General features: G+C 40.4%; 1 protein-coding gene across 4 annotated transcripts; it reads right to left on the bottom strand.

Annotated features, from left to right (window-relative positions):
- Positions 1 to 255: 255 nt before the first annotated feature.
- On the bottom strand, positions 256 to 10,806 carry MACIR (macrophage immunometabolism regulator). Of its 4 annotated transcripts, none has more exons than XM_077347736.1 (3): positions 7,469 to 8,465; positions 5,505 to 5,532; positions 256 to 2,859 (listed from the first exon to the last, which is right to left on the bottom strand). In XM_077347736.1, exon 3 carries the CDS (start codon positions 2,836 to 2,838, stop codon positions 2,215 to 2,217), a length of 624 nt encoding a protein of 207 aa, XP_077203851.1. In that variant the 5' UTR covers positions 2,839 to 2,859; positions 5,505 to 5,532; positions 7,469 to 8,465; the 3' UTR covers positions 256 to 2,214. The 4 variants fall into 4 exon arrangements, with proteins under 4 accessions (XP_077203851.1, XP_077203849.1, XP_077203850.1 ...); XM_077347734.1 differs by lacking the exon at positions 7,469 to 8,465 and adding an exon at positions 10,444 to 10,573 and having other exon boundaries at positions 257 to 2,859; XM_077347735.1 differs by lacking the exon at positions 7,469 to 8,465 and adding an exon at positions 10,444 to 10,571 and having other exon boundaries at positions 257 to 2,859; positions 5,505 to 5,528.
- Positions 10,807 to 11,329: the final 523 nt, after the last annotated feature.

The following is an 11,329-nucleotide window of genomic DNA, read 5'->3' as shown; positions in this document are numbered from 1 at the left end:
TACAGAGAAGCTTTATATTCAAAATTCTATATCACAGTCTTGCTTACATAATGCATTATTATTCAGTCTCTATTTCTTGTCCCTCTATTTCAAAAAGACAACTAATAATAGAAGAGCAAGGTTCTAGCAATGGATTTCACAGGGTTCACCTAAGCTTTCATACAATCAAAACGACCAACCTAAAATATCATTGTTTAAGTTTTAAGAGCCTATGAATGTATAATTTACATGGAAAAAAGATGACTGCCACACAGAGGCAGTTATCCACAGAATACGAAGGACAAGTTTGAATATGGAAAATGTTTCCTTACCCTCTTCCTACAAAATTTCCCATGTAGCAGATCATACTGCAGTTCAACCAAGGCTCTATGCAAATCTAGCTAGTAACAAATTCTGCCACTGCAGCAGCAGAAAAGTGGCATTTCTAATCAAGTTGTCCCAAAGTGGCTTACAATCACCTTGCCTTCTTCTCTTACAATAGATGTCCTGTGAGATAGGTAGGGCTGAGAGAGCTCTGATAGGACTACTCAGACCGCACTTTCAGGACTGTGACTAGCCCAGAGCCGGCTCTCAATGTTGCTTCAAGTTCCATAGGATTTCTGAGGAGGCCTATAAAATGTTACACTTTAGTAGGATTCACAATCCACCATGCAGAACAGCAAAACACAACAACTTCATATAGAGGTATGCACATCACCCTTTTATTTCATAGCCAACAGGGTTGTTCCAAAGGGTAAATCAATAAATAATGTTTTATCATGAAGTGTAAAACCCCTCTCTTTGGCATTGGACAGTATCCCACAGGTCACGCTAAATGCTATGTCAATCAGCTTAAGAAATCCTTCCTCACTACAATAGAATGGTGCAGCTTGCTGTAAAAATTACTAGCATATTCTTAAATTTAAACAAAAACTATCCACAGATTCTATGCTGTAAGTGGGAAAAAGGAGGAAAGGTGAGATGATTCCAAAGCATGTGCATTCCTTCTTAAGAAAACAAATAAACCACTCAGTCTTTCCATTCAGAAAAGCTAGGACTTTCCCAGGAATGATCAATAAATTATTGGCTTCACAGATAATTCAACCCCCCCTCTCCCTCAAACAAAATCATTTTAAACCTTCACACTTAAATAATTTACGGACAAAAAACATAACATGGTTGCACACTGCTTCAGGAACAAACTGCAAGTTTAAAGAGATTTTAAAATTACAGGTTATTTTAAATGCTAAAGTTAGAATAGATAAATTAGGGTTTGTTGGGAGATGATTTCTTGAAACAATGTTTTAAACCAGTGCATTTGACGTAAATTATAATCCAGTATAGAAATGGTCATGGCTTTTTAAAGTCAAAGCCCACACTCTAGATTTTAAAAAGTAGTATTCAGTGCTGTAAATAAACTGGAATGATCCAGTGTAGTGCTAAAAATGTGGTCTGGTAAGACCTATCATCATAATTATGCAATACGGTAGCACTGGAATCTAAAATTCCTTTCATATTCTGCAGATTCAGATGCAGACTTTTACAATATATATATACACACAAAGTAGGGGTTCCCAGGCAGGAATTAAGAAATTTTAAAAATGAAGATACTAAATTTATCAAACAATTAATGTTTGATTTTCAAATCATTCTTCATTTTTCACTTGAAACATCTTTAAAATTGACATTGAAATAAATTTGAAATATGAAATCTAATTCGGTTACATTTTTAAAAATCTGCTCCAGTAATACAAGTACAAAGCTCTCAGGCTTAATTTAATCAGTGATTAATTTTGTTCCCAGTGCAAATCCAGTTACAAGAAATGTAAAACTGCGTTATTTTAAAGAACATATGGTTCTGTTCAAACATTTTCTTTTCTACAATGCAAAAAAAGTTGTTGCATACATACATGTTTAACATTAAGAATTAAGAGTGTATTTCAGTGCTTATCCAGGAGTAATTTCTTACAGCAAGCCCAGTTAGAAATAAGTCACAGTACATAAATTTCTGAGTGTTACATCACCATGGATTTCAGTTATCCTTGTGCAAAACCTTCTGTTTCGTTATAGTCTTCTAAAGACATCTGCAATCAGGATTGTCCAGTAGTTCCTTCAATATGACTTTTCCCCCTCTGCACCATCTTCTTAATCTTATTCTTTTTAAGTACCATGTGCAAGTCTGTTCACACTGCATGGAGGATTTTGATGCAACAAAAAAACAAGGATAATTTATCTTCATGTGTTGTTCCTAGCAAACATACGGTCCCCTCTTAGGGTCAGATGTTGGAGCTGATACTGAAGCACTTCTGTGTCAGCTGGTTCCTTGATGTTCATTCTGTCTAAGTTGAGGTAGTCTAGAGATTTAGAGTGAGCCCTTTTACCCTTGAAAAGGCAAAGAGGCAAAGGACCATGAAAAGCCTTGTAGGGTTCATAAGGTAGTGGCTTGGTACATTTATCCCCTGAGCTAGGCATTCGCCGCCTTCTCCGACCGTTGATGGCTGGGATTTCATAAGGCTGGTAATATCTGCTTCTAGCTTTACACACTCGTGAGGAACGGGACAGTCCTGAGTCAAGTTGTTTGGAGCGCAAGGTAGGCACCACTTCAACTTTGTTCTCCTCGCCTACAGTGCACTTCTGGGCTAACTTCAAGAGCTCTTCCCCAGTTGTGAAACCAACCAAATAGTTAGAATCCATGTGGAGGATCTGATAGCCTGAAACAGTCTGCCGCATCGGTGAACATGGAGTGCTGGAACAACGAGGTTTTTCTGAGTCTACCTTGCCTGAGGCACCCACCTCAGCAATGGGCAGAGGGAGAGTAGCTAGGATAGACCTGGACTCTCCATTAATGTCAACTTCCATTTTAAATTTGTGTCTGCTAGCCTGGAAATACAAAAACAAGCTTTATTAGTGTGATACCAATAAACAGAAAGATGTATTACAGTTTCTCTTGGATTTTATTTCCCAACTTGACCTTGAGGACGGATAGTTTTAGATCTTCTGAAGCAGATTCTGTCTTAGCTAGAGTAAAGGAATGTGGTCTTATCAGCATACAGTTGGGCTTGAATTCAAGTCCCATATCACTCATAGTGTGGCCTTGAACAAGTCATTTATGTCATGGGCACAGTTTCTTATTCATAAAACAGAGTATTGATTTCTCTTTAAACCAATAATTATGAAGGCGACAATCACAGAACAGTGAACCAGTCAAATTCCTTACAACAGTAGAGTGAATTCCATCCAGAGATCCTGCCTAGGAATGAAGCTACACTAACATATGACAGGAAACACTCTCTTCAAGCCAGCCTTTAATGTCTGGAATATGTAAGAACCAGGAACCAGTTTAGGAATTTTCAATTTTACATGACTGCAACAAATCAGGCTGGTGCATGGGGAAATCAAAAGTAACTTGATCACACACTAGACTCCAAGAATTTACATATGTATTTACAGGTTCGTGCCATACTAACAAGACTGACATTAAAAGTTATCCAAAAAGTCTTACATTGTCTCCTTTTACTGTTGGGAATCAACAGGGCTCCACAAACTGTAGCTAGGCTGGGCAGTCTATTTTTCTTTCTAGTAGGCAGTGAGACGTCACCTTCTTGCTTCCTCTACCACAGAAGGGAAATAAATGTGGTGGCCGTATGTATCCACCAACAATCCCTCCAATCCAGAATATAACACTGTCTTGCCCTAAGCAGTATATAGTCTAACTCATGTTCACCCTTACTCTAATGCCTGTGTTTTTCTACTCATCCAACATCTCTCCATGGATATACATTTTCCCTTTTCGGAGACTGTATTCTTTTTTCTTACTTTCTGCTAAATGGGAAAATATCTGGATTTTGTTGAAGCTGGGTAAATAATTAGCTTTTTTAAGGCAGCATGAAAAAGAGAGAGAGCTCATTTTGCAGACAGTCGCTGTAGCTTGCTTCTACACAGTGTTTAGTGCAAACATTTTCCAGTGATGCTGAACTGACCTTGCACATCTACTTCTTTGGTCTCACTGGAACAAGGGAACTATTTTTCCTGCTTTTTGTTGTACTGCTGCAGAAGGCCTATATGTCTATGGACTAGAACACACAATCCTTTTGATGTTTGGCTGAGAATGATCACAAAGACAGTACATCCTCACAAAATCTTTCACAAGTAGATTAACAGTATGGCTACCCCCCATTTGTATTTGCTGTGGAAGTCTCTGAAAAAAGTCCAGCCACAACCAAATAATCAACATGGACTTCACCTATCCAGCTTCTGAAAAATGTCAAGTGAATGAGCCGCATGACTGGGAAGACATTTCATGTCTTGGGACATTTACAGTTGTGACTCCATCTTACCTGAACCACAGCCTCACTACTTGTCATAGGGAAACCATTCTTGGCTTTTACCTCCTTGTAATATGGAGATATTGAAGATAATACTGCCCTGCCTTACAGCAAGGATTACTGAAATAATGTATGTGGGTCTCTTTGAATGCTAAATATATCTGCAGTTAATCCACTGTACTGAGATTATATATATATATAAACATATATATATATGTTTTATTCTGGGTATATATATATGTTTTATTCTGGGTATAACCTTTTATGTGCATGTGCGCACAAACACTTATATCTGAAATAAAAATGTGTTGGTCTTAAAGGTGCTATCAGACTCAAACATCGTTCAGGTGCTCCAGACCAATACCGCTACCCACCAGTATTGGTCATTCTGTAGTTTGTTTCACACTCACACACAAAGCAAAGAAATCAATAGGATTAATTTTAAGGATCAGGATTCCAAAAAAGGAGGTGAAATATCAAGAAATGTAAATAGTACTGAAATCTATCATTTTCCCTCTTTATAATACTGAATCATCAGAAGAAGGAACGACATACCAGTAAGATAATATACAAAGGCTTTTAGTTATCCAATTGCCTCTCTTTAGACAGCTGCAAAAAGAGACACATTTCACATCAAAACCATACATATTTTTTAAGCAACGCGATGAGAAGCATCGTTTAAAGTTTAAACGGAGATGGGTAAGAGGACCCTGAAAAAAGTAACATGTGACATCGTTAAACATGCATATTTTATACCAGTTATGCTATTGGTCTTCTTTATGGGTTTAGAACATGGCACACAAAGACAGCAGAGCTGAAATCCATCACTAGAATGCTCCTTGCAACAAACCCAATAAGGTTACTGTAGACAGGAGGCTCTATTCTCATTGAAGCTAATTTTATATGCACTGTTGTAGCCAGCTTGAGCAAATCAGTAAAGCCATTAGGAGATAACTTTCTTAGGCCAGTTGTGCAAAGCTTCATTAGTTTATAGTTAACACAATGGTCAGTCTATCAGAAGTTCTGTTGTAAGGTTAACTTTTGGCCTGTAATTAAAATATTTTTGAAAGTTTCCAGAAATGTTACCAAAGTAATGATTAAAAGAACTGAATTCAATGCAACAATTCCAAATGCCAAGTATAGGACCAGGGAGAATCACGAGACAGTCAAAAGTAATTAGGTAAGTATTCATTTACTTACTCAAAACATTTTTATGTCACCTTCCTATCTGATCAGGGTTCCCAATGCAGCACAATAAAAACATTAAAACCAGAATTAGATGATTCCATACAAATACATAAAACAAACACCAGAACCAGAAGATGGCCAATAACCATTACTAGAGCGATACCAAATTAAATTTAAAAAGTAGGCCATTATTGGAGACTTGTCAATAAGCAGAAACATTAAGAACACTAATCAATGCTAAAGGAACTTTCAGCATCACAACCCAGAATAGTTACTTTTTAATAAAAGTTTATACTCTTAATTAAGGGAAACTAAAGTTCTCCCAGTTTCTTATGGCAGAATAAAGATCCTAATCTGCATTAGTGCCTGTGCATACAGAATCAATAGTTGGCAATTCCCCCAAAATTGAAACTGAACACAGGTAAAATAACCAGGAGATAAATATTTTTTCCCAGTTACAAACAGCCTTGGACAGCGGTTCAGGCTAAGTTTTTCCCCCTCCTCAAAGGCAAAGATTAAAACACACACACACACGATTTTTCATAAACAAGCCTAACATTTGTAAGGTAAGATGTACAAGATGGAGCTTTTATTTAATAATCCACCATTCGCTACCCAAAAGAGTCCCAAAGCAGCTTACAAACACCTTTCCTTCCTTTCCCCACAACAGATGCCCTGTGAGGCAGGTGGAACTGAAAGAGCTCTGTGAGAACTGCACTGCAAGAACTACAACCAGCTCAAGGTCACCTAGTTGGTGACATCTGGAGGAGTGGGGGATTGAGCCTGGTTCTCCAGATTAGAGTCTGCCACAATGACTCTAAAGGTCTCATGAATTATAATGAAACAAATTGTCAATAAGATTTGTTTACACATTCATGAGACCAACCACAAGTAGAATAGAACCAACAACCCCTGGCAGGATCAGATGCCACTGCTTAACCTATTTTATCCAGAGATATTTCGTCACTTTTCAGATATTTAAAAAAAATCAGGTTCAATTTATATGCAATGTGGACCATAGGCAAAGACCTCAGTCATATTTAAAAACATGCTGCAGATGTTCTGGCCCATAATTTGCAGCAGCAGTACAGTGGTGGTACATCTTGCACTTTCTCCCTGGTCCACATCATGAATAATGCATATTTTAGGGAAGCTTGTTATATCATTTTTTTCCTGCTATGTACCCTTTACCCTATTAATGATTTTTTATATTTGTTCATTTTGGTTGAAAGGACAGATACATGCTGGCTTTTGGTGTGATGCAAAGATTTGCCTATCTATATAAAGGTCTTTAGCATGCCTGCTCCAATGTTTATTCGTTGTATCAACCATTATTATATCAACCATCATGGTGGCAAGAACACCAGAAGAGTACCCCCGCCAAACCTTTCCACATTAAAATGTTCAAACATTATTTTTTAAGCATTATTTTTTTGTTTAATTTCTTCTGCCTTTCTCCTAAAAGCATGACTTAAATTTGCCTAAAGGAAACAATAGTCAAATGAATAAATGGGATTGGGGGAATATAAGAATTATATGTAGAATTTGGTTTCCTATTTGTTATACAGATTTGTAGGAAACAAAAAAGAATTGATATTTGTGAGTAACAGTGCACTATTTATTCAGCTGCATGTGATGGCTTTCAGCCAGTGTGGTGTAGTGGTTGAGAGTGGCAGATTCGAATTCCCTACTCTTCCACATGCAGCCAGCTGGATGACCTTGGGCTAGTCACAGTTCTTTGGGCTGTTCTCACAGAGCTGTTCTGTCAGAGCTCTCTCAGCCTCACCTACCTCACAGAGCATTTGCTGTGGGGAGAGAAAGGGAAAGGTGTTTGTAAACTGCTTTGGGACTCCTTTGGGTAGGGAAAAATGGGGATATAAAACACCATCTGTTCTTCTCTAATATATGTGTATGTATAGCATAAAGGAGCTAGGTTTTGCATGCTCATGGCATATATATTTTTAAGCAGACACTACCTGTGTGAAAGATAGCTCATGTTGATAGGTGGGTGAGGACAGGGACTGATAGGCTCTTCATAACATCCTGGGTCTATGGCAAGCAGCATCAAGGTCAGAGAAACAATTTTGCCTCCCTTTGTTACAGCCTATTGAGATCATTGTCTTGCTTATGGACTCTTTCCCAGGGTACTTACAGGGCATGGATAATCAGAGCAAAACAGAGCTGCCTCATCATACCCCTCTCCAACACTCACCCCAGGCTGGCTGTACTAACTATCAGCGACAAAAGTGCTCAGCCAGTGGTAAGCAGGGCAACCACCATGTTTGAGGACACCTGTTCTTTAAGACCCTGAGAAAGTTGAACGGGGTCTACATTTCCAGTCTTTATCAGTCTTCTCATGGTGGAATCCCTGATAACCTATCATGATGTGGAACGCATTTGGAAAACCAAAGTCTCAAAGAATAGTAAAGCTGTTATCATTCCTGATCCAAAGAAACATGTGACCTGTGAATGATTCAAGACGGCCAAGAGAAAGAATTGGGGCTGTAACACTCTGGAATTCCTTGTTGATGGGGACAAGGTTTACATCAGCCAACATCCTCTGTATTCTGAAGCTTGTACACACTGCTCTAAGGCAAGCAAAGATCTCTTAGGCTTACAAAAATACCAGTGTTAATAAGAGAAATCCATTAGTCATGTAGAATGTACACAAAACAGATTTTTTTTTTTAAGCAGGTGATAATTAAGACTGGTTCATTTGAATCAGATCCCACCCTCTGGTGTCTGGTTCCAGCTACTGCTTTCCCTAGCAACAGATGTTTCCTAATCTTTATGTTTGCAGTATACTGCTGTATTCAAATCCAATGGCTGAAAGCATTTACATAATATATGCATATTCTTGTCCTTTGTGGGATTTGCCTTTCAGAACCACACTCCTAGGTCTGGTAAGGAGATTTTACATGTATTTATATATATAGAAAGCATTACCTCACATGCTGTGTTACATATCTCACCTAGAAACCTTGACTTCTATAACAAAAGATATATTGTTGATAAGTAGGCACATGGGGGTGAGGGGGGATAGCCTGTTTGTTTGTGTTAGCTTTTTCTAGTAGAAACTCAAGCTGCCTTTCTGACAATAGACAGACTTATCCCAACATATGTGATATATAAAACTAGTTACAGTTTATGACACTGGCATACCCTTTTCTATATAAACACTATGATACATATGTTTAAAAACTGCATGTCAGGGCATACTATACACCACACTATACATCATAAATGTATTAAACACACATGTTGGGATTTGACCATCTTTAGAAAACCATTTCTGTGTGACAATAGAAACAAAAGGGAAATCCATATTTTTGCATCACAATGGAGAAATACTTCAGTTCAGAATCATCATCATTAGAAATAAAGTAGGTTCACAGAGTGGTATTAATTCAACTGCCTTTATGGAAAATACTTAGTAATACAACCTTGAAAATTTAGTACTTGAACAATCTTAGGCATAAAAATATTGCTTGAAGGGATCAGAGCTCCTCATTTTCAAACTCCAAACACCACCTGCACTTTCTTCCAGCCACAAAATTCCATCGCTCTGCATGTCTCATCACTGTGCGGATCTTATTCAGATGCACATTTAAAAAAGGGAATGTTGTTGGAATGTATACAAGAGAAGTAGGTGAAGACCAGAATTTATGAATGCAGGGCAAAAAAGCGATCCAAGGTTGGTCGGGCAGAAGAATCAGAGGCTGCCAAGAGCTCTCCATAGTGCTACTTCCTTATATGGACAAGGAGCCAAGGCAGCAGTACCACAGAGAGGCCTTGATGCACTCACACAAACTACACTTCAGCACTATTCCTTGGCACACCTTTAATACTCTACCTGACTGACAACAGAGAGGCATTTGAGTTATCTACCAGGCATAGGTACACAGCAGTAGATTACTAGAAAACCTATGATTCCTATGATTAATTTGCAAAACAAAGAAATAAAAATGGTTTTGTTTTACAGTTTTACCACTTCTTTCTGTGTGATGCAAGAATGTGTCAAATTATTTAATGGTGAGGGCCTAATGTTATATACTGGGATAAGGCTATTTTCAGTTTCCTGTCACTGCAGAAATACTACATGCTACCATATAGCTTACTGACACTAAAAACAACAGAGCAAGCAAGCAGCACTGAAGGAACTAGGTGCTCAACTATGCATTACAAACCAATGACATTTCTGCACCTATATTTCTATATTGTGTATATCTTTATTATGCAAAACATACTAGACACAAGCATCTTATATATGCATAATGAAATATGCTGCATATACAATATTAAGGAAATTCTCTATAGGACAGGGCATACAATATCACATGACTACTGGAGGTCTACTGTGTGGCATAAGCATGGAGTAAAAAAGCACACTTAGATAACAGTGTTCTGTGCAAAAATCAAGAGTACATATTACAATATATACACTTACACCCTCATCAACAATATGGCACGCAGGATATTGTTAAATATATTAAAGAAATCTGTGTGATTTACATTCAGACATACCCCTGTGTCATGAATCTCTTATGTCGTCTACTGGGTATGCTCATCCTATGCAGACATGCATATAGAAATAGTCATGCATGTATTTACAGACACAAAGAACTACAACTGGCCTAAGTGCCTAAACGTAGTCCATGTGGTCACACACGAAATGAAAGCTCCATCCCACCGAAGCTCACAGCAAGGCTCCCTCCCATCATCATGGATGGCGTCTCAGGCCAACGTACACCCCCGTCTGTGTGTTTACATGCACGCGGTGCCCTTTCCCAGCAGGCAGAGACATGCACATGATGCCCTGCAACTCAACCATCCTCCGCTGCCAGCTCCCCCCCTCCTCCTGCAGCTGCGGGAGTCGCCCCCCCCCCCGCCCCCGCCCCCCCCGCCCGCGGTGGACAGCCACCCATCGCGGCCTCGCCTCGCGCCGCCCTACCTGCTGTCCAGGATGCCCGGGGCCTGCGGCCCGCGCTGAGCCGACAGCGACGCTGCAAGGGCGAGGAGCGGGAGAGGCAGAGCGCGAGAGAGGCTTGGCCGCCCCTCCCGGCTCTCTTATTCCACGGCGCTGGGGCGGGGAATGGCGCGGGCGAGGCGGAGGCGGCGCTCCCTCGGCCGCTCGCCCGCCTCTCGCGGCTGCTGGCCCGCCCAGCGACGCTTCGCTCAAGCCATCTTTCCTGTCTTCCCGGCCTGCCCTTGCGGGAAAGTCGGGGCGGCCGCCTCTGGGCCTTTGCGCGCTTGTGAGGAGACGCGTCGTCGCCCGAGAAGGTGCCTCTCGCGCTCTCGCTCCCGCCTTATGGCGGCACAGGGGGAGAAGTTGAGCCGCCTCGACCTGGCTGGAGCTGAAGGAAAGGGCTGGCAAGGAGCGCCTTCCGACCCCCAACCTGGCGGTCCCGAGATCAACTTCCTTGCTTTGCTCAAAAGAAGAGTGCGCATTTCGGCAGATGCTCCTCATAGCCACTCACGCACCCCCCCCCCCACAAACCACTGCGTCTTATTCTAGATTGCACATATCTTTCAGTTTACACCGGACACCGGTTTGGTCATGTGAATTAATATTGTGCAGCTTTATGGAGACTTGTTTTCCGCTGCTCCAGACAGACGAACGCTCTATCTTGATCTACCCCACAAGGTTGTCGTGTAGATGCCCCCCCCCAAGCTGCTTGCCCTGCTGCAAGCCCTGTGAAAGGGTTGTTCGACTCCCAAAGGGGTCCCGACCCCCAGGTTGAGAATCACTACCCTATTCTATCATAAAGAGTTGACCTATTATAAAGAGTCACAGCACTGCCATCCAAATCCTAACTCCATATTTCTGTCATTGAGAA

This window comes from Paroedura picta, chromosome 7 (genome assembly GCF_049243985.1).
Source record: "Paroedura picta isolate Pp20150507F chromosome 7, Ppicta_v3.0, whole genome shotgun sequence".
Classification (NCBI taxonomy): Eukaryota; Metazoa; Chordata; class Lepidosauria; order Squamata; family Gekkonidae; genus Paroedura; species Paroedura picta.
The sequence above is the reverse complement of the archived record's forward strand: the minus strand, read 5'-3'. Positions and strand labels throughout refer to the sequence as shown.